At 36.1% G+C, this 24,497-nt stretch overlaps 1 protein-coding gene across 3 annotated transcripts in view; it reads left to right on the top strand.

Moving 5' to 3' along the window:
- Positions 1-24,497, top strand: part of PLCE1 (phospholipase C epsilon 1) — a 138,564-nt gene that overhangs the window by 69,072 nt on the left and 44,995 nt on the right. For all 3 annotated transcript variants that reach the window (XM_030951591.1, XM_030951589.1, XM_030951590.1), the window contains one exon: positions 18,484-18,800. In XM_030951591.1, the coding sequence (XP_030807451.1) occupies positions 18,484-18,800 (317 nt within the window). The remainder of the gene's footprint in view (positions 1-18,483; positions 18,801-24,497) is intronic.

Below are 24,497 nucleotides of genomic sequence, written 5' to 3'. Positions count from 1 at the left end.
TCTGGAAGTTGGAAACAACACTAAATTGTCATTCTTCCAATTAAGAAAGAATATGCTTGTGTTGTCAATGAAAAAATGCTGGTGTGTTGGCCAGGTCCCTGGCCATGGTCGTTCCTTCAGTAGAGATTTTTCAGACAAGGCGTATATTCACCGTATAAACAAAGTGTCTCTGAGTGTACTGCTCGCATTCCAGCTCTGCACAGACCTCTCTCAGACTTCCTGGGGAAATGGAGAAAGCTTTCTTGTGGCAGCATATTGGTTTTCAGTCTTCTGTACTCTAGCAAATTTCATAACTAACTTTTCAGTGATGTAGTCCTGCTGCTTGTAAAAGTGGTATAAACTGTGTGTAGACAAGGGTGAGGTTAGAATGAAGAAAAGAAGTGATAGAAGTACCAGAGCCAGATACTGACTATGGGATGAAGACAGGGGTTTGGTTTCTACTTACTTTCTGAACATAGATGCAGTCTGAGGGCTATGCTGTCTTTTAAATTCCCCCTATTTGTAATTTCTTCGAGGTTAATCACATTTCTGGAAGCCTCGGGGAGGTTTTCCTCTACTTTGCCTCTCAAATAAACTTTTTTGGATGGTTGCCTAAGTCATAGCACTTTGTCCCATTAAAGTTAATGCTATTGCCTTTTACTGGAGTTGTTAGTGCAGAGAGCATAATAGCTGTAAAGGTAGGGCATTTGCTAATAAAGAAACACACATTGTGGTTTTTGTAATGCTTCAGATGAAGTTTCCTAAAACAAAAGTAATTCCATTTATTACTTTTGGCCTATTTAAACAACATTGATATAAATATAACTTGTACAAAAGCCTGAGTGTAGGGTAACTTATTTCTTAATATATTTAAAGACAAAAATCCAGCAGAATTAAAATTACTTTTGTTTATAACTCTGCTGTCAAAATCAAATGCTTTTAGTCTTAGCAGGATGTATGCTCATCCTTAATTTCTAAACTTCCTTCCATTTGAATCCTAGTGTTTCAGCTTTTATCTGGGGAGGTGGGAAACCTGACCTTTCAGTGAGCCAGCCAAATGCATGTCTTCTTCATGGCTTACACAAGGCATGTCAGTTATGCATTTTGCCACAGTTTGTAGCTTTAAACTGAGCAGCTGTTGCCTCGCTGTTAGTTTGGACAAGTGCAGTGTGGAGACTTTTTGGGGCACTGAAGTACCTGCTCTTCTGGCATTTTAGGAGGAATCTAGGATTCAATGGAAGGCACATGTGCTGGTAAGATTTGCCCTTCTGTGACCCATAGTACACAGTTCTGATTACGCACAGGGAGTTAAATCAAAGTGATAGTTTTGTTTCCAGAGAGGTAGCTTGGGTGCCAGTTTTCTAATCTTATTTTAGATCTATAATGGCTGCATTTAATAATAGTGCTGTAAGGACACAAAACTGTTTCTAGGTGGAAAATGAAGTAAGGATTTAATTTAAGCTATATGAAATAAGGTCTTAAAAGTGTATTTTGTATTTCAGCTTGTTTGAAATGGAATGCAATATTTTAAGTAATTTAGGAAAATTGCTTTGCATTTATTTGGTTCACATTGCAACTATTTCAATATTAAATTATGTTGTGGGACATTCCTTTGTTTCGTATTCTACAAGAAATGAGTGTCTGTTGCAAAATTGCTGGTTAAAATACAAATTTCAGTACTTTAAAAAGTACTAGAACAAGGTAAGTATTTTTTTCCTAAAGTATATAAATTACTCAAACATTACACATTCATAACATATTTTTGAATGTAAATGCACTGCTGCTTTTTCTTTAGTGAGCTTTTCTTCCTGGATCTTCAGTATCCAAGTTTATAACTTGCAAGCAGTTTTTGTTTCATGACTGCTTAAGGGAGTTTATGGGTTTTTTTCCTTTCTGAATGACATGTACACATAGCAGCATGTAATAGCAATGTTTTGCTCCTAACTGGTCATAAAGAAACCCCTCCATTTGCATGTTTTTTTAAAGTGGCATTTGTAACTTGAATGAAGGTTCATAATATTTTACTCTGTGAAAGGAATGTCCTTTATGTGCTAACTCTCCCATTGCCCTAATCTGGCTGTTAGCTAAAGGCTATGACAAGCATTCACCATTCAAAGTGATAGTACCCCCTTGCAATAGGAAGGTTGTCTTGGTTGTCAACACCGTTATTCTCACCTCAGTGATTTAGAGAGCACAGAAAAAAAAGCACCCTGATATCAAGTGTATCTATATTAATTGCAAAACAATGGTGGTTTTGATGTGCCTATTCAGTCAGTGATAACAACTCTGAGATAACTAGAAATAGTACAAGAAAGGGAGTGAAATTTATTTTAGTTAATTTCAGCTCAGACTCTTCCCTTTGGCTGTTTTGTAATGTTTTTAGCTTTGATTTGAGGTGGAATGATGTAAACATCTTTCTAAAAATTAGGCTGATATGAGAATTTTTCTTAGGCCATAGTTGGTTTAGCTTTTATTTAAGAGGATTCATATCGACATAGTTTTTGAATGTTTAGTTACTTGCTTTTGAAATACTAGTTATGTATATAAAAGCATTGCTACATATTTTAGTAATTCTGAAATAAGTAATTTGCCAGGAAGATTTATCAAATGAGGATTGAAAATGTTTCAAAGCAATAGTAGAAGAAGTAGGATACAATTTGCTGCTAAAAGTACCTTTAACTTTTTTCGTGAGCTTAATTTTAAGGGCTTTGCACAACTCTACAGTAATTACATATTTTTGTCTACATTTCCCATGGACTTAGTGCGACAGATTTCATGTACACTTTCAGCTTTCTTTGTAAGTGTTGAGGTCTTCTAGGAAAGGGATAGATCTGATGCTGTTGCATTATGTCTCCTCTCTTTGTCCCCATCCATGGGCTGGAGTGGTGTCTCCTAAGAGCATTTTTCTTTGAGGGGGGAAAAAGAATTCTCAGTCTGTAAAAGCTATTGCTTCAAATGCCTTTATTATGTTACTCTTAGCTTAGGAGTACATTTTATCTGGAGCTGTTCACCTGTATTTGCTTGTTCAAATTTAAATTGCAAAGCTCTGCAGAGAAACACAGCAAAATGGTCCTGTGGAGGGCCAGGAGGTGGGCTGGATGATCCTTGTGGTCTTTCCAGCTCAGCATGCTCTGTGATTCTGTGAAAAAATTCTTTAACACGGATGAAGTGTCATAAATATTTGTAACTTATTCTAAAAATTATTATACAGTTTTTTCAAATAAACTGCTCTTCTTATTAATTTCTAGAAGTTTCAAGTTGGAATTCAGAAAAATTCCAATTGAAATGTCATTAATCTTTGGGACTTGATTCTAAAAATAGCTATACCTAAAAATAATGCTTTTGTGTTATTTGCTTAGAAGAGTTAGTTCTGTTCTTGTGTTGGTGTAGGCACTTGGCTGATAAAATCTAAATAACATTTTAGGAACTTATTTGTGGTATTATGCTTTAAAGCACCATGAAATAGTTTTGTTATTATTTAAGTTGAAGTGTCTTAAATTTTTTTTAAAAAAAGAACCTTAGAAGTAGAATTTTCTTCTAGGCTTTAGGTGTTCATAATATGCAGTTCTGTAATTGCCATGAAGTAGAAGGAATCGAATTAAATCATATAGTTCGTGTCTACCTCATAGGTACAGTATTTGAATATAAAACCTCCTAACAGCTACTAACAAAACTTTTAAATATGTATTGAGCACAAAAAAAAGAGGTGCTGCTTCAGGTACTGGTTGTCTTGAGGATGGTGGTAGGATTTGCATACAAAGTCAGTGTTTGGGAGAGAAGTCTTCAGGTATTTTCCATAACCATATATAGAATTAATTTCTCTAAAAAAGACATCAAGAGGAAAAATGAAAATATTCTTGTTTGCAAAAATAGAACTAGAACTGTGTCAGTAACTAGGATTTCTGTTTGATTCCAAATCACCAAAATATTATACTTTCTTTTGATCAAAAGAAACAGATCCTTCAAAAACCAAAACTTTTCCTTGAATGTCAAATATTGGAAAATATTTCAGAAAGCTTGAGAAGGAAAAAAAGGCTTAGTGATTGCATGGATGATGGTACATCAAATTTGAAAACAGGAGGGCACTAACAAGCATGTTGTCTGGGAAAGTAAGAAAGCTCATAGAATTGCAAAGCCTATTGTCAGTGGAGACGTTTAGCTGGTCTGACATCCTTCTGAGTTGTCTCTGTTCTAAGCTCAGTAGTCAAAAGGCAACTGTGCTAGCATACAGCCTTCTGAAGAAGCCTGAGAACTATCCACATGCACAGCTTTTCCCAGTGGTCACTGACACTCCAAGGCAAAGAAGGGTCGCACTTCTAGTGTGAGTTTTTCTGTCATCAAGGACCAACCATTTGCTCTTGTTATGACTATTTCTGCTGGATTTAATCTGATGTATTTCCCCTGTTAGAAGGTGCTTACATATATGCTACAGACAAGTCTCCTCTCAATTTCACTTTAGTTCAATAAAGTTACACATTTCTGATCTAAATATCTTTCTCTGGGTCTCTCTATTCAAGCCTGGAATAATTTTATAGCTCTCTTTGGATACTCTGTGCTTTGTGTGTATCTTTAAGAAATATAGAAAAGATAACTGCGTATTACTGGTGTCATCCATGATCTATGTAGGGGGACCTGATTTTGCCAGCACCACCTCCTAAAAGCTCATAGATAAAATTTGGTTTTAGGGTCCCATCTTATTTCTTCAGAGCTGTTAACCTTAGGAAAGCAAAACTCCTTTTCATACACAGGATTTGCAGTTCTATGTCTAGAATATTTCCTATTTCCAATAGATCTATAATGTGACACTAACCTGACTACTTGCTTTTCTGTTTAAGTCGGGTTTGTAAGGTAAAATAGTTAACTGCCCTGTAACAGTCCTGGAATAATTTGGGTTGGAAGGGACTGTGCTGGTCTTAAAGACAGATTTGCTTTATTTTTCCCGTTGTTTTATTTTCTTGCTATATGAACAATATCGTTGACATGGTTGGCCCTAACTCTATTTAAAACATTAACTGCAATACAGGTACCAGTAGCACCACAAGGAAGGAAGAGGAGTGTTAATTTTTGCTATGTACGTTTACATAAGGAATTAATTGCATTTGAAGTCTTCAGGTTAAGGGAGATTTCTTAAAGTCTGAGGAAGGTACTAGTTTTGAGTTTGTTTTCACATGGTAAAATCACTGGCTTTGAAAGTTTCCTGTTAGGAAAGGGCTGCAAACACCCTTTCTAGTATAATCTGCTAAAGCTTAATGACAAAGACACAATTCATTAAGGAGTCTTGTGACTGTTTAGAACAGCTTTTATGTAGCAAGTGTATTAATCCTGTGAAAGCCAAATGTAGTAAATACTTCCATTTTTTTACAAGGTAGCTAGTTTCAGCAGTGTAATACATAGAGCTATATACTCTGTTTACTTGAACACAATCTTGTATAAATGTATCTTTTAAAATTTACCTTATGATGCCTAAATGACATAAACTAAACAAAGACAACTACAGAAAATAGTTGCTTGTATAGTTGCTTATAGCAGGGCTTAGGCTAAGCAGAACTGTATCAATTTACTAGTGAAGTTGTAGAAAAGCTCGCAAGGATAAATAAGTACTTAGAGCATTTATATTTGAGGTAGGAAGAGGTAAGTAATACTGAGGCAAGTCATAGATGTTGAGATTGTTTAGATCTCTATTATGAAGTTACGGTTGATTTAATACTTTGTGTAGTCTACTGTTTTACTTCTTCTGGCTTCCAGACATGTGCCTGCCCTGTTCTCTGCTATCTGCTGTATTCCACTAATCCCCCTCTGGCTTAAACTCCTGTGTGGTAGAGCAGATTTCAGTTCTAAGGCTAAATCACATGGGCTTCTCCACTCTGTAATTTAAAAACATATGAAAGGAAGAATCAAAATCTTTGAAGCTTGGACTTTTTGGCAATTCTTATTATTGTGATGAGGTTTTTTTTCATTAAGCTAAATAATATTTTTGCTATCTCAGTACTACAGAACTTTTCTTGGACTTCAGAGTTTTATTAAGCATGTCAGCATTTCCCCTGGTATCTCGCCTGGCCATGTCCGTACTGCACAGTGCTCATGGCTCTGTCTGAAGTGGTGAGGTAGCCCATGATACCATTGGTCCTTCAGTCCCCTGAAAATATGTGACTGTGCATTTGATGTGTTCTGTATGTCTGTGAAAGGACTTTGATTATATTGACCTGAGTTTTGTTGTGTATTTCTCTTTTCCGCTTGAAAATGCCTCTCAGCATCCTTTGAGTTGTGCTTCTGGCACAGCCTTTGTGATTCCAGAAACCTTGCTAAGAATAGCTGGCTAGTAGCAATACTTTCTTAAAAGAAAAACTGGCATGATATAATACTTACATAACATCATGAATGTGACTTACTGTGCTGGGAAGTTGTAAATTCATGTTAATCCCTTAAAAAAATAGCATACGAATTTTCCTTAGCTTCCCATCAGCTTCCTCATGAGAAAAATCAGCTTGTTAAGGATGCAGGCTGTTACAACCCTTTTGAAAATTTTCAGGTAATTGGCATAGATGTTTGCATTGAAAGATACCTTTCAAAAATTACCTTTTAAAATTTTGGAAATTGCATTCTAGAGTAAGGAATAGCTTCTTTCATTTAATTCTGTAAATTCATTACAGAATCTTTTTCTTCACTCAGTAAATTTAGCAATGGTAATTGGACTTTGCCAAACAGGTATTGTACTACACTGGAAACTTGCATTCAAATTGCAAATAAGGAAAAAATGTGAAACTAAGAGGATTGTTGTTGTTTTAGGTAGAGAGATTAGTTTTACTCTTCCTGAATTACGAGAGGAAGTAGTTTACAGAAGAAAAGAGCTGAATTACTTCCCTTCTTAAAAAAAAAAAAAGCCAACAGTACGGCAATAATTTTACTTTATTCCTCTGTAGTTATAAACTTTCCTTTTTTTCAGGCTGGCTTCCGCAGTTGTATTTTAACCCTACAGGAAAAATGCTTATTTGACATCTTGTACGTTTACAATACATATTCACCAATGAGCTTGAGAAAAGACTGTGTCTGGGGAAAGAGAAGAAGAAGATAAATTAATCCCCACTAAAATAAACAATAATCATGTATTAGGAATAGGAAAGCCATCTGTGTTTTGCCTGCATGGACATGCATGTTGTCTGCATGTTGCTTTTCCTTCTTTTAAATTATCTGTTAAGTAACATACCTTTTGTCCTGAGAGCACTCAACCCAGGATGCTTGCCCCTAATACTGTATTTCTCAGAAATGGCTATTAGTACTAGCTTTGAAGATAGTTCACTTTTAATTCCAACCACAAGGAAAAAATATAAATAATATGTAGACTACAGTAGTCCAAAATAGTTCAGTTGGAAGGGACCTACAGATCATCTAGTCCTACTGCAATAGCTAGCCTTAATTCTTTTAAACTAAAACTTAGGGATTGTTTTTATCCAGGAATACAACACAAGGATTATGGCAAGAGCATCAGCTGTGATTTTACCTCTGTGTTTCTGTGCAGTGTAAACAGGACACAGACCAAATGATATTTTGTAGGCAGATACCTAAGGAGGAGTAGCACAGCTCTGACTGTGTTGGGATGGAGTGGAGGTACCTGACCCCCGTGACAGTGCTCTGCAGGACATGCGAGAAGAGCCGTGGATTTGCTGCACAGCGTTCCCGGTGGCTGCAGGTTACTGACTGGGTTCTCATCAGTTAATGACATATTCATTTTCACATCTTAAACTTCTCCCTCTCTTTTTAACCAGTTTCAGTGAATACTCTTTTAGTATGTCTTAAAATACTTTTAAGCCATTTCTTTAATAATGAAGTGTGAGTGCTGAATGGTTGTGAATTATGAGTATTAGCTTTGCCCTTCACCCTGTTATGTAATTCATCAATTTATTTCCAGTTCATAATTTTTCTCCCTTTTTGGCATCTTTTTCAATTAGTGTCCTTGGTTCACTCATTTATTCTTGTGTGAGAGAATCTTTTCGATATTTTCCTCTGCATTGTGAATTTTGAACTAGGAGGTAGAATTACTGCAGTATTTCTTTTTAGCAGCATAGAACTCGCTGTTCTTATTAACTCTTTTTAAAGTATCTTTATAAATTATGGTACTGTCTTTAACACCACTTTGAAAAGTGTATTAAAGTGTGTGAAGAGTGTTTCGTTCTTACTCGGTTCTTCCTGCTGTACACTGCTGACACAAAACTATTATCACAATAGTTTTGTGGTGTTCCATTACAAGTTTTTGACTCATGCCTTTATAAATCATGCAGTTTTCTCTGATGTGTCTTAGGGCATTTCTACGTGTATGTTTTCATTTAAATACAGGTATATTTCCTAGATTTTGTTTTTGTTAGAAATCTAAAAATCTTGGATATCAAATTAAATTATAGCTGCTACAATAAATGTGACTGTGCTGTCCTATTCACAAAATGTTCTCATTATCAGGGAATATTCAGAGCACACAGTAATTGAATCATCACCAAAACTAAGTGATGAAGGAGTAGATTTTGTAGGTGCCTCAGTTATGTAGAGGTTGAATTTATATTATTCCAAGTGTAATATAAAATAAGTGAAAAAGTTTCCTTAGCAGATCATGCAAAGACATTTTGTACATAGGTGCACAATCAAAAGTATCTGGTGTTAGTCGTTTTATTCTCTATCAATTTTCTGTGAAATAGTTACATAGAGGACCGGTCTCAAAATAAACCTGTGTTAGGAACAGATTCTGTGTAGAGAAATACTGAAAGCAGGCCAGAATGATGAAAACTCTGAACTGATTGAGCATTTTTCAAGTGTATTCCATTCTTTTAAAATTCTTTCACTGCTAAGCTTCAGGGCTTAAATTGGGAACATCTACTCAAGTGTTGTTTTTACTGGATGTGGCTTGGATTAATTTTGTTCCAATAATCAGTAAGAATAATAACCAAAACACCCTATGCAGCAAATTTGCCTGTCCTTTGGTCTCTGTGGAAAATCTGGTAGCGTGTCTCATGCACTGGATTGTCTTTCCTTTGAAGATTCAAAAGGCAAGAAAAATTAGTTGTGTTGTACACTTACCAGATCTTACTTAATTCTCATGTTATTCTTTGACATGATTAAAGTCAAGTTCTCAGATTGGCATCTAGTGTTCATCTTGTATCCCTAACACCAATGGCAGATTTGGTATGTGCTTCACTTGGTATGACACTGAAGCCATAGGAAACATTCTTATTATTTTTACCTTGAAAGACTATATTTAATGCTTGTTTTCCAAATTGAAACAGTTTTCATTTGGATAGTTGTTTGAACAACTGTGGCATTGCTGTGTAGTATTTATAAAACTGGACCAGATGGGAGCAAACCATTCCTCTTTCCCATCTATCCTTGAAGGGTCACTGCTGCAAGTAATCTGGTCTTCAGGATAAGGCCAAAGTAAGGAAGATGATGCTTTTTACAAAATGTATTTCTAAGGATCTTAAGGCCAGAAATGAGTTTTAATTTGTGCTTATGGTAATTTATGAAGTTGTGCAGCAAGGTGCAAGCTTCAACAGATCATTAATTAAATGCAGGGATTGTTGATGTCAAAGTCCAGTGCACTCAGACTAGAAAGAAATGCCTCAAGGCTAAGGCACTGAAAATGCCTGTTGCAGTTTTACAGTTACATTATGAATGCAATATTTTGCAGCAGCTACAGTTTGTAGTCTTTTAAAATTAAAAAGTTCCTAAAACAACAACAACAAAAAAAAAGAAAACATAGAAAAATCAGTATCATAAGCTCTTGCTTTAATGGGTACCTAACTTTATATACATCTTATTTTTAACATCCTTCTTTTCCATAGGTGTGTGTATATATATTCTCAAACTACATTTTTGTTTGCATTTTCTCCCATACTCACTGATGTATAACAGAGTTCTCTAATTCTTAAAATTGAAAAGCTTCTGCATTACGTAAATGGAAAAAAATAGAAGCAAGATTAATTTTTACTGTCTTGATTGAAATACTCAAATATTGGAACCTGACTTGAGATTCTTTCACTCTGTCTATCACTGGATATTTCTCCATTGCAGCATTAACTGAAAGTTGTATGCATTTTAATTTAATTTTGAACAGCAGCTCCTGCTTTGATTTGGACGTGCTTTGTATCAGTTTTGGGAGGTGAGGTTAAACCTTGAGTTCTGCTTTGACTCAAGCAGTAATGAGTTCATTTTACAGTGAGAATTATATGTTCTTTTTCTACAATACTCTTCCAAAGTAAACTCATAAATCCTTTCTTTTGACCATTTTGTTCTTATGGGCTGGAATTTATCTGTTAATTTACATGTACATTTGTTTAGCATTTGAACTTAAAATTCCATATGCTACACTGTATTTATATCCAGATCTTAAAAGGTCTTGAATACAGATGCTGCACAGAGAACCCTCCTGCTGGTATGTGTTGCTCAAGTAGAAATCCTGTTAGTCTACCACTGTGGCAGCCTTTAGTAGAAAGATTTATGAAATGTGTGTGAAAGAGGAATATTTCTGAAATCATTCAGGAGTTTTGCAGAGGAGGGGATTCATTAGATGGGATTTCATTGCAGGAAAAAAAATGAAAAACCCAAAACCACTTGAACAGCAAGTGTGGTGGTGTCATAATAACCTCTTTCCAGCCTTTTCACATATCTTTTACACTGTGGTATAAAGGTGTAGGTTTAGAAGATCAGTCATTATAGCCCAGAATCCCTTCATCCAGCCTTCTTGGTGATAGTTGCCTCTGAAGCAATGAAATCTTGTGTCTGGTCTTGCACAGTGCGTGCTGCAGCATGCCCCAGCAAGACAGATGGCATGTTGGTATCAAACAGCTTTTGAGAGCTAATTTTCAACCAGTCAACCAGACATTCACAGCCTACCTACCAAATTATAATTAAACCTTCTTCTGGCAGGTGTTTTGAAATGAGGATACAGTTTCATGAGTTACAGCAGTAGGTGAAGGTCCCCTAAAATAGCAGGTCTCAGGTGGCCCATTGCTATACATGTAGACTGGAAGCAGTAAAGCTGCTTTCTGACTAAACATGTACATGGTGGATCTCTTCAGACTTCTGGCAGAACTGCTGATTCATCTCTCCATAATACCTATAAGTATGTCTCTGTTCAGCAAACCCTGTGTAACACAGGGTGCCCTTTGTAGTTGAAGTATCCATTTGCTACCCTGTTAATCCCTCAGAGTCATTTGTTACAGGCACTGCCTTCAAAGCCTATTATTTCAGGTGCACAAGAAATGTTTACTGGCTGGGGTTAACACACAGAAACCACATCAATTCTTATCCAGATATACTGCAGGCATTGCTAGTTGTACTTTTCTCCATGAGGATGCAGTCTCAGCTCTTTGCTAGCTGCCCTGAAAATGGAAAGGAATTGGAAAATCAGCATCAAATTGAATGAGTTTTGTCCTGAGATCATCTGATTTTGCCAAGTCAAAGTTAATGTTACACTGCTACTCGTTGCATCTTTTTTCTTGGGAGTTTACAGTCAGAAGAAAGCCCAGTGGATCTATGTATTATGGACAAGTCTGTGATCCAGTACCAGCCAACCTGCATACAGAGAGGAAATGGTTGGTTAAATGTGTTGACAATATATGGTAATTCAGAGACAAGCAGCCAAGTTCTCCTGTATGCTGCAAAATATTTCCATGAATGACTCAGTCTAGTGGAGTGGTAAAAACCCTTGGATACAATTCCAGAAATCTGAGCAGCAGCATGGCTGTAATTACACATGGCAGTGTAGCTGTACACTAGGGATGATGGGAGGCAGGCATGGCAGTTCAGGTGTGGTGAAATCATGGTGGTGCTCTGAATTCCTTTCATGTATGATGTCAGTGCTCGTATTTCACAGAGATTTCACAGGATATTCTGAGTTGGAAGGGATCCGGAAGGATCATTGAGTCCATCTCTTAAGTGAATGGCCCATACAGGGATAGAACACATGGCTTTGTTGTTATTAGCACATGCTCCAGCCAACTGAGCTTATATCAGTAAATCTAGTTTAGAACCAGGGTCTTCTAATCCAGCCATAAGCAGAGTTTAAATAGTTTTTCAAGCTCATACTTATGGGTAGGATCTTCTGAAAAATGTAAGGACTGCTATGTAGTTGTTAACTCAAGGTTAATATATTAATAAATACTTAATGCTGATCATCTTTAAATCAACTTTACAGTCTAAATGAATGTTTTGTTGTACGTAGGTTTTACCCTGTGAAAATGTTTACCCAACTTTTGTAGTTAAAGAAAAAAAAATTCTTTCCCATACATGTGCATCTCAACTAATAATTATATCCTTTTTTATGTCCTAATAATTATATCATTTTTTTAGACAACTTAAATTTGTTTCAAGACAGAAATTATATAGGCAGGTTGTATCTCTTAACAGTACAGTACTTTCATGTTTTTTTCTCCTGGTATTTCACGTGATTGATCCTATAATTGCAAAATTTAAAAAGTGTGTCCAGAGTCTGGTTTTCAAAAGGGAACTCTTTGCCAGTTCCTAAAGCAAGAAGTGATTTTAGGAGTGACTGTTGTTACAATCACTCCATATCTTTCTTTTTGCTGAATTCCACTATTCAGTCAGTTCATGAGTCAGGATTTTGTGGTATATAATGTCATTTAATTCAGTTATAATTCAACATGCTAGTTGCCTTTTAAAAAAAATCTTCTCCAGAAGTTTCATAAATCTGTTCAGCAATAAAATCTCAGCCTCAGTAGAAATATCTGTGTGTTATAGTTTCAAGGTGTTCTATTTCCAGCAAAATTCTTTTCTATATGTGATTTCTCTCTTTCTCCTTTTCTCTTTGTACTATAGAACCTATTGCTTTTTTCACCTGGCCCAATGTGGTGACTTGCTGCTGCTCCCCAAGAGATCACCTCCTCCAATGTCTTGCTATTACTATGCCTGAATTAAACTCAAAGCAGGCATTCTTGAACTAGCTGTGAAATTTGTTTCCATTCCAAACCTGAAAAGGATCCTGTGCCCTCAGAGTGTATCAGTAATCCTACTTGGTCTAAAAAAAAAAAAATCTACAGACTGTAGCTCATCTTTTCCTCAGGTTATCTCTATGTCTTCTGCTTGCTGATGCTTAGGTCCTAAAGAACTCCAGTTTTATTTAGTGCAAGTACCCTGTAGATCAGAGCTCCCCTGCTAATAATAAATTTCCAATGTGTGCTGATAGGCAGTTTTGAGAGGTAGCCCATATTGCTAGATTTAAGTATATGGACAGAGAACCTTTGTGTCTTCTCATTTGATTACTTGACTCATAAGGAAATTTGAAGATGAAATGGATCTATTGATTACAGTGGTTTCTACAGTGAAATTGAACTTGAACTTGATCCTGTTCTGTGTCAAGCTTCCCAGTAAGTTAAATATCAGGCTCTTTAATACTGCACTGAGTTGTTTGCAGTCAAAATTGATAATGGTGAATTCATGTTCATTAAGGGAGAGAGAGATATTTCTAATTAGATAGAAGAGAAACAGGAAATTAACAAAGGCTTGTTGGTTTGGTTATTACAGTATTGAGATATGTTGCATCCAAGGGACAGCAAAACAATGTTATCCCAGTTGTGGTGATCGGTACTGGAAGCTGGTGTTCAATTAAACTGCTGTATATTGCATAGGTGTCTTCTGCTTGGGGAGCTTTTATTGTATTTTTCCTCTTTTTTGAACAGAACAGTTCTACATTTTCTATATTAACAGCTGTTCATCTGTGGCTATTTCTTATTTTTTTACTGCGGTCAGTTTTTATTTTCTCACTGTACACATAATCCGTATATTCTCTTAAAGCGTGTGAACAGTTTGGAGGATATGTGTAGCATAGCTTTCTAAAAAGGCCTCTATTAGAATCCATTTATTGCACACATTTTAATATCAGCAGAGAAAAAGAATCCTCTTAAGATTTTTCTATACTTTCAGTTAGATTAGTATAACATCATAGAAGCAAAGTCTATTAGCAAAAAACTAAGTTAAAAGATATTATAATAGGTTGAGTAATTACTTTTATTCTTACAGCTATTGAAATTCATCTTTTGCTCTTGAGCACAGTTTGTCAAAATCACAAGATCTTTGCCAGTAGCCTTCTAGAGAGTGAGCATGTTGTTAGGGACTGTAATTTTCACTTTACTGCTTTAAAACTGTTTTTTGAATGTAGAGATAGAATACTTTTTTTTAAATGAAAGTAAGTGTAGAAAGAAAAGGACCTTGAAATAAAACTAAGACAGAAATCCAGTTACTGAATATTTCAGTTAATCAAACTTTGTTGAAAGTAGATTTTCATATTCTAGGAAGGCTTACCTTTTTAGATGGCATTCATTTAAAAAATGCAATGACTTTTCTCTGGCACTCTGTATTTTTCTCCCATTCTTAAAAAGATTATTCTTTTGTTAGAGAGGAAGAGCCCTCTTTGTTCCCACTGGTATCAGCGATGATTAAGTCAGTCCAGGAGTCCTATGTTAAAGCTAAGCAGAGGTTATCTTGTTTTGAGTAATAAAAGCAATACTTGCTGTGTTAAAGATGATCTGCTTCAGCTGTTTATCAGCAGGATAAGCGAAGCTATCCATTTCAGCTTTAGGCAACTCGCAATGAATAGTCTGGGTAGTCATTTTCTTGTAGTATTTTTAGCATTAACTTGATGTGGTAGAACACAAAAACCAGTATCATTTACTGCAGCAGCAGCTAATTTTAGTGAGGATCGTATCTTGCCTTAACTGTGAAAAAAACTACTGTGATTTGGGTCTGAAAGCAGTTCCACTCTGCAAGTTACTCTAAAGACCTGGCCATTCTTTGAAGTGCAGAAAGATACTATCTGTTTCCTGAAGAACACAAACTGACAGCACAAAGCTGGAGGATTTGCATATGAGACTGGATAAGGAGTTTTATAGCAGAAGCAGATCCGTTCCTGGAGTGAAAAATGGTGGAAGTCTGAAGCACACACACAAAAAGATGAAAAAATAGTCTAGGGGAAAAAAACTAGCTTAATACAGGCAAAGAGACAGAAAGTAGACTTTCATGCAGAGTGTAAATCATGGAAGGTGGTGAAGTTGAGAATAAGAATCCTGGATTTTCTGTGATAAAACACAGAAGACTGGAATGACGAAAGATAAGATATCTGAATCTGGAGAGGTAAATTATGCCAACAACCAAAACTTGCAAAAGATGTGAATTATGGAGGAATTAAAAATTTATAGGTGTAGAAAAAGTCAACAGAAATAAGTTATTCTACTTACTTAAATAAGTTATTTCTACTTCTTCAGTATTTATAGCCATACTTTAGCCATGAGCTCTGTGCCTTCAGATTTCTGTTTAGCCTCTCTTCCTCTCCTTGCATATCAGCTGCATTTTTGCTGCAGCAGCCTGTTTCATGTGCTTTCACATTGCAGAGAGAATTTACATAAAGTTCTTCCAGTTTAATGAAGAATTGAGAAATGCTAGTTTGAAATTCAGTGTTTTGAATCAGGAAGTGTTTTATTTATTTTCCATCTTCTTTCAAATCCAGCAATACTAGTGGCTGCTCTTGAGTCATTTTGACTTTGTTTCCATGAAAAGATTTTCTTTTTGACAGCTTCATTTTTTTATTAAAGTGAAGCTGGGTCATGAAGATTTCATTATGAAAGATTATAGTTCCATTAAAGGTAGTTTGATTAAAGGCATTCAAAATCCCTCCGCTAGCTTTCTGCTGGATTTGATCAATAGGCAGTCAGTGTACTGAAATCCAGTTCTAATGAGATTCTTATTCTTGGTGGTTTCTGGCAATATAGAGATATGCTTGGGAGCCAGCCTTAGCTGTGGTCACTCTGTGGTGTTGAGCCTTGTTCTTAAGATGTGAGAGGTTGTGCTAAGTGCAGCCTGAAGGGTGATTATACTTAGGCAAGGTAATGTGCAAAAGATCATGATCAGTGCTCTACCCTATTGCAAATTCAGTGTCAACTTTTGCCAGATTTTGACGTCTTTGTGCATGGTGTAGTTGGTACAATGATGGAGAAGGTGAATTACTAAGAATGCACCTCATCAGCAAGCAGTGCGATGCCGAACAGCTGATCTTTGCTCTTATGTTATCTCTCTTTCATCAGTCACTAGGCACTCCTTAGAGATTTATATCTTCCTTTCCTGCCACATTGACAGCTATTAGGTGTTTACAGCTGTACTTACCAAATAATGTTGGGTTTGCAGAGCACCAGTATCGCTGAGGCATTGCACTGTGCATAGTACTTGCTGTCTGCCTCCTGTGGTACATGATCACCTGCAGCCAAGCCATCATCTGAGCTGCCTGGCCCAACTTTCCTTTCCTAACCTCGGTGCTTGTTCCAGGGACTGGATGTTCCTGACAGCTACAGCTTTTTACCAGTTGGGATGTGTTAGTTGCCTTCTGGGAGCACATCTTCTGGTGCAGTTTTGTCTGAAAATAATACATTTTTTTCACTAAGACTAAACTAAAGCACAGTAAGTGAGGATGCTTGGGGGATTCACTTCAGAAGTCCATTTGTGATCTAAAATAAATGTACAATATAGACACAACCAAACACCCTCTATTTCAGTGTGACATACAGAGGAGGCTGGTGCAGGCTGTACTTTCTCTGCCTTGTGTGGGAAGGGCTTTCATGCACGTGAAGTCAGTGAGGCATTGTGACTTCTAGGGAGCAGATAGGTGTTAGTGGGTGTTTGTGTCACACCTTTCATATCTTCCTCTTCCTGAGATAATGCTGGTTGTCACGGTGACGGTTCAGTCCATATATGTAAAGCATGTGTAAATACATAATCCTTCTAATATAAATGAACGTTGTATTTTGCATTGTTTTTATTTCAGCATAAACTTGTGTTCTGTTGCAAAGTCCAGAACAGTGCACATGAGCTTTTAGTGCTTTTTATTACAAAACCTCTCAGAATAGTTCTGTGCAGGTTGAAGCAGGAAACAGAACTGAAGTCTCATGTAGAATTGAAGCAAAGACGACTGAAAGGGAGCCCAGAAGCTCACTGCACTCCACTTGTTGCCCAAACCAGCAGTGACATATCAGTGGTGTTCTTAACTGGCTTTTCCCCCTCAGTCTTTGCTGCAGGTGTTTCAATGACAGAGATTCCTCAGTATATACAGATGCTGTGCTGCGCTTCTTCTTTATCACCGAAGTTACATATGTTCCCCGCTATATAACCAAGCTACTGCTTGTTGCAAATTAATCCCATTACTTTTTTTCTTGCTAGTGTAGACAGAAACAATTAGTTCTTTCAGAAGTTTCTTTATTTGAACATTTATCAATAGATTCTGTTAGCCCAAAGACTTTATTTAGGGCTATTGCAATTTATCATTTGACTTTCAGTAGACTATATTAAGAAAAGCCAATTTTCTGTCTTCTTAACTTCCCTCTGATTAATAATAGTTTGCACAAAATGACTTAGAGTGGAAAACTCATGTAGCATATTTTATGTTTATTATAAGGGACTGAATTTTAATCAGTCATTATGAACTTTTTTTTTCTTTCTTAGAGAAAAAAAATTGCACCCTTTATCACTTGAGAGCTTATAGATACATTAAAATACTGGGTAAGAGATAGTTCTAGGGTGTAATTCCATTATGTGTGGAAAAAATCTCTGAAGATATTTCATGAAGCAATGCAAAAAAATAAACTCCTTTTTCTCAGAATGATGAAGAGTATGTAATATATGGCTATGAATGTTTTTATGTTTAAGTAATTATTGAAATATTTTTCAGAGAACCCATTCTAAACTTATCTAGTAAGAAGATTCACTCAGTATTTTGGAATCATTGTGTTGATGTTTCATGCTTCCCACACGATCTTAGAAAGCTTGCCTTCTTCCTTCTTAGGAAAAGTTTTATTTTTCAAGAGATATCACTGCTGGGATATTATAAAACTACTATGAATGTTTTGTATTAATGGATAAAACATGCATGCTCCCAAATATATGCATTTTCTGAGAGGAATGAAAAATATTTTGTAGCCTTGGACATTTGGTTTCGCAATGCAACAAGCTCAGATACAATTTATCTTATAGCAAGTGGATTATGAAGAAAAATGCTGACCCACATGGGTTTTCAATTATCATTATATATTATTACTTGTGGGAATCAGGTCTCAGTGCCCCAGTCAAGCCCTCAAACTGCTTTGCACTGTGGCTGTTACATGGGGGCAAAGCAGAGGCGCTCTCGGCCAGATGAGCCCTTTATTTGAGGCTGTGACAAGGCCACGGGTGCTGGAAGAAGGTATTTGGATCCTTCTGGAACCAGGTGTGTTTTGGCAGGTGGCTTTACAATCTCCTAACTCGAGCTGCCCTCTATCTAGCCAAGACCAGATATTAAAAAAAAAATGTGTAAAAGAACATATTATGTTGTTTAAATAGAAAGAAAGTACTTAGAATATAGTGTATTGCTGGGTAAATGAATGAACAGTTTAACAAAACCAAAACACCAAGTTGTCTCGCTTTTGCACAGCATGGTCCAAGAGTTAAAGGCAAAGCCTAATGAATTTTTCCTTTGTTTTGTTTTAGAACGACAAGCGTGTACATCCATGGCTGGCTCCAGCGTCCTTCCCTCCAGCGTGGCCGGTATCAGCAGGGAGCTGATCGAGCTGCAGCACCTCATCCAGTTCCCAGAGGAGGTTGCCAGCATCCTGACCGAGCAGGAGCAGGAGCTCTACCGCAAAGTCTTACCCATCGACTACCTCTGCTTCCTGACCAGGGATTTGGGCAGTGCTGAGTGTCAAAGCAAGCTGCCTTCTATTAAGGCATCCATATCTGCTACTATTCTTTCTTCTCCCAATGGAGAACGTAATGCTGTAGAAGATCTTGTGACAAGGTTTAATGAGGTAAAACAAAACTTTTAAATTGCTTTTTGTAAGGGTTATTACCTGATGTATGGGTTTGTTATTTCCTTTATCTCTCTGAGCTGAATTTAGCTGTAACAACAAATTTTTAAAATATAACTTAAGATGACCAGTTATTTAGCTAAATAACTTGCACTTTAATTAAATAGGAGCTATGTGATCAATTTGCTTAGTGATGTTGGGAAACAGTGGCCTACCTTTTTCTTGCACATTGTAAAGTAAACATGAAGAAAAAAATTACAGACTTCTAATTCTTGGTATTTATACTGACAGTATGGGGTAAAGTTTCAGTCAGTTTATTATTTTCTTTAGGTGCTGGAGTTCTATTTATTTGTTTTGGATTCTTGTAGACTAAGCATGATCTTAGGAGTCAGCACAGAAGTAATATAAACTAGAATTTTCTGTATTTGCTGTAATATAACTACACTAGTCTGCACTATTTATTTAATCACTGTGTGTGTCTTAAGCATTGTTATACAAAGAAGTGTCATTTGGCATGACATTTTCACAAGCCAAATGTTGAGTTCTTTAGTAAGATTTTACTTTGTTTTCAGAAAGGTGGTCTTCTGATGAGTTTAATAGAAAACTGATAAGGATTGAGAAAATGGCAAAAAAAAAATCCACCTAAAACCCCAACCCAAATCAAAAATCAAACCACCTAAATAAAAACTCCTGGTTTAGCTGCAGAAACATGGAACAGTTTGTTCTTTTTTGGCGGGGAGAGGAGGGTGAACTATGTGTGATGTTAGCAGTTTCTAGAATTGTAGAAGTGGAATAAAATTAAGATAAAGTTGACTTAATGCTTTTTTAGTTTGCTATCCACTGCATTCTTATGGGGGGTGAGATGAATTTTTTTTTACTACTATGCAAGTAGAAATTTTTTTGCTACTATGCAAGTAGTAAAAAAAAAGCATAAAATTAAGTAAATGTAGAAGAATGTGTATTGACCCCCAGTGAACTTCCTATGTGCTGGGCAAAGAAGAATCCAGGAGTGAATATTTAGCATGTTTCAAAGTGTTCCTTCATGTGTATTACTGAAATTTAGCAACTAAAATAGGGTAAATATATTGGCTTCTCTCACCTCATTCAATTATGAGAACATACATAAAAGTTGCAACTACAATATTCAGTCTTTAAACAGAGCCTAAAAATGGTTTTAATTAGCTGCAGTAGCAGTACTCTATTGGAACAGACTACAGAAGATGCTGTGGCTGGTGTGGCTGGAGAGGATTGTAGGTGCCGACCCTGCTGGGGCCCTCCCTCCTGGGGGGCTTCTCATGGGGCTGAGGCCAGGGGAGATGAGGTGCACTGGCCAAGCTGTGCTACAGCCTGGTGAGGCACAGTGCCAGGGCAGTGTCTTGAGGACATGTGGTCATCAGCTGTACGAATTAGACTGACCATGATTGTGTTCTGACATTGAAGGGTCACAGGATTGAAAAGCAAGTAGGTCCTGAAGAAGTCTTGTCAGAAATGACTGAGTCTGTTCCATATCAATGACAATTTTAGCATTAAAGTTGCCTTTTGATAAGATAGTCAGCATTATCTTTTGATCTTGGAGGTTTTTGACTTTGCAGTTTTTGTTGTCTAGCGTTCCTTGTTTGGTCATTGTACAGGATAGTTTTTTATATCATTTGAATTAATTCCCAAATATTCAGTGCACAGATTCTTTGGTATTTAGTGCAATAGATTATTTGAAGTATAATCTGGAATACATTTTTAAAAACATAGATGTTATGCGTTTAAATGGAGTTATTGTAAAATATTTACTGCTTGTAATAAATCACTGATTTTCTATATGCTTTATCTTACAGTGGAGTATATCAGTTGCCGTAGCCAATCATGAGCGTGAACTCTCAAAGTGTCTTTGTTTATAAATGGAAAGAAAGTTCTTGTATAAAGAGTCATGATTTTGTTGGCAAAACTCAGTGAGCACTTGCTGACATTTTTGGCATTCCCTATAGAAATACTGAAGTGTATTTATAATGTGGGAGCCAGAATTACTTTTAGGATGACAGGATTCTGATACATGATGGGGAAAAACAATTCCATGTCATTTTTCTGTTAAATAATAATTATATTATTTAGAGTATTTTTCATAAAGCGGTATACTTTTTAGCATTTTTTTCTGACAATACATATTAAGGAGGAACACTCTATAAAACTTGTGTAAAATGACAGTCAATCCTGAAGATTTTGGGCTACGTGCATACAGTATCATCAGCTATAAATAAAGCCTGTAGTCTTTAGGGTTTGATTAAAAATGTAATTGCATAATAGTGGGGCCTTAGGCACAACATGTACTCACTGGTGAGACGCAGCTCATACTTCATTTGCTGCTGATAATATCCAATTGATCTTAGAGTCTCGTTGGAGCAAGGCTCTAGACCAAGCTAAAGACAGTTATTCTTGCCTGTTATTAAATGTAATTAAAATCTGGTTCTGAATTAGTGGCTAGTGGGAGGATTCGGTGAAATACAGTAACATCTACCTTTACAAAACTATTGGCTCTAAGTCTCTAAGACGGTGCCCTCCATAGTGGTAGTAATATATTTTTCTGTTCTGATGGAGCTTTGGCTATAAGTTCAGTTTTCAAGGATGTAAAACTGTAGGAAGAAACTGTTGAGATTCTGCAGAGTTAGCAGAGCCCTGGCAGCTGGGAAGTTAGGAAAATGGTACCTAAGTGTGTTTTAGGACCATAACAACTGGAACATACTTCTTTGCCTCTCTCCTTGTTGCCTACTGTGCCTCTCTTCTTGATTCAGTTATTTTCTCTGATTCTTGTATGACATGAGTTCACTCTGCTTCTTTACATGGAGTGACATGTGCTCCTTCCTCAGTGTCATATGGCACAGTCTTCCTGGGATTCTGTTTCTTTTTCTGTCTCTTTACCCCCCCAGGCTCTTGCACCTTTATGACTGACTCCCAACCACTCTTCTGCCTGTTACCAGCAAAGCGACCACAGAGACACAAGCACACAATGCACATGTTGCAAACATTCATGTGTATGTAAACATTTAAAATAATTCAATCATTGCTTTATATAAACATGAAAAGAGTCTCTTGTAACTTGATGTTTCTGGCTTAAGCTTGAAGTAAAAGAAAGCCAATAAAACTTTAAACAAACTGAAACATTTAATTTTCCACGCTGACATATGCGAACAGAGCAATTGTGGGTTCTTAAATTGAAAGTTGCATCAGATTGGGAAGACAGACAGCTGACTGAAGTTAGTCCCACTGCTGAGCTGAAAATGCAAAATCAGAAGTCAAATGCATAAGGTGATTTTTTGGAAGGATATGGTTGCCAAAAAATAAGCTAAAAAGGTGAAAAAGTTTGAACAGTGTTAGTATAGCCCTGCTGCTGGAGTGAGTTCATCACTCACTAAACCATTCTTAAAATCAATAATGTTAATTAAAATATGGTTACTTAGGACACTTAGTGATGTTAGTTTTATTTTTCAATGGTTAAGTTTTGTAAGGTTTTTTCATTGTTCATTCAAAATACAAATTTAAACCTCACTAGCAAAACGGGGACATATCATTTTACTGAAATAATGGAATGTAAATAAATATTGCAGTCTGTCTCTTAGTTCAGCATTTTTTTGCAATGTCTAAATGGGTTTGCATAATGCTTTTTAAAAGATTGTGTTTGTACAAATATCAAACTCTTTCCAGTCCTTGTTTGGAATAGTGTTTAATCAGATTTAAAATGGTAAATGTTCTCTGTAATGTTATATAATTTCACACAAGCATGTAAAGTAAACCATCTATTAATAAGCTATGCAATTTAAAATATTCAGATATTAAAAATGCATCTGAAAATTATCTTGCATATTATACCAAGAGCCAAAAAAATTTAATAATTAAACCTCAGTGAAACCCATGTAAAAAATTCCAGTTCTCTTTTATACACAGAACTGTGTATAAATATATACACAGATATTCATCAATATGCACTGACAGGTTTGTGCACAGTTAGCAGTGCAGAGGAACTCACTTTAGGCAGCTATTAGTGCTAATGCTGCATACTGCTAGAGTTTTTAATTATTGTTTTTAAAGGGAGAAATTGGACTATCCCGATACACTAAGAATTCTGCTTTTAAACAGTGTTTTTCCCTCTTGCCATGATTACCATATGATATCTGATGAAGATTATTATTCATGTTCTTCAGATTTTCCTCAAATTTCTTGATTTTTATCAAACAAAATTACTAAAACCAGAATGACTTGGTTAAATGGGTTCTCGATTGCCATGCTTATCCTTTGGATGCCTTAAAAATAATCTTGTTTTGTATGCAGAGACTTTTCACACACATACTTTTCAGTATTAAAGTTGCTTTCTTTCGTGCTCCAGTTTAGGCAGTATTTAAATCAGCTACAGTTTGTTATAGAAAGATATCCATGGCTAATTTATGGTAGGAGTTAAGGAAGGTATGTACTGTAATGTTACCTTGTGGTAAACCAGAAGATTTTATTTTACTTGCTAGCAACGGTAATTGCTAAACTTCAGGCAGGCAGCTGTGTTTGGTAATTTCACCTCTGAAAGCTCCATCTCTCAAATATTATAAAGTTCCAAAAAATGTAATATAAATATAGAAGACATCATTTCTTCCATGTAGCATCACCCAGTGAAGTATGTAGCTTGGGAATTGCTGTAAAAGTTTTACAAACTGAAGTGCTGGTGAAATGAGTGTAAAACACTGCAGATGATAAAACATCGCACATTGCAACTGGAAGTTGTTAATAATTTCCTCCCTCAAAGCACCACTACATTTGCGTTCTCATAAAATATAAAAAATAATTAATTCCCATTTTAAAAAAACAACCACATAATACATTCTCTAGGAGGTATATAGAGGATAGTAAGGAATTTATATATATATATGAATAATCTAAATCTTGATTATTAGAAGACTTAAATAAGAGAATGAGTGAAGAAAATACATGGCAAATTTAGGGATACAGTTAGTAATTCAACATGCATTAAATGCTGTTCCTTCCTGTGTACTACATGGAGCGAGGTTCCCATAGAGTGACTGATAAACAGTCCTGTAGGTTGCACTTGTGCAGAGATTTAAGGTCATGTACCATAACTTGAGGATCAAGTTCCATCAGGAGTGTCTCTTTCATGTCCTTCATGTTTTATTAGTAAAAGCAGCTGACCCTCAGTAATAAGCTATATCCTGGCCCTGACAAATCTGTAGATTTTTGCCTGCATATAGATTTGTCTTGACATCAGTGGTAGTCCAATAATTAGGTAATCAAAAACATAGGCTCATTTTACATTTTTAGTGACTAATACACATTTCCCATGTTTAAAAGTTAAAAAAAATAACACTGAGTAAAAATACGCCTTTCCCAAATGCATTAGCAATAGCCAACCTGAATTTACTTGAAGTCTTTGATCAAAGTAAGGTAAGCCAAAAACCTTCTAAAAAAATTAGTTAAATTAGTAATTGAATACAACAGATTTTGGTGCAGTTAAAATAGTAGAAATAATATCAAAAGATAATTTCAGAAAACCTGAAACTGTACAGATCTTTTTGTACTACAAATTGTAGTACATATTGCTCAGTATAGCTTGCATTGCCAAGACGTTGGGTACAGGTCCTCTGTGCTCAGATTCAGATTTGAAGGAGATTCCTATATCTCTTAAACTTTGCAAATGAGGCCGCTTTCTAT

The sequence above is a fragment of the Camarhynchus parvulus genome, chromosome 6 (assembly GCF_901933205.1).
Source record: "Camarhynchus parvulus chromosome 6, STF_HiC, whole genome shotgun sequence".
In the NCBI taxonomy this organism is placed as follows: Eukaryota; Metazoa; Chordata; class Aves; order Passeriformes; family Thraupidae; genus Camarhynchus; species Camarhynchus parvulus.
The sequence above is the reverse complement of the archived record's forward strand: the minus strand, read 5'-3'. Positions and strand labels throughout refer to the sequence as shown.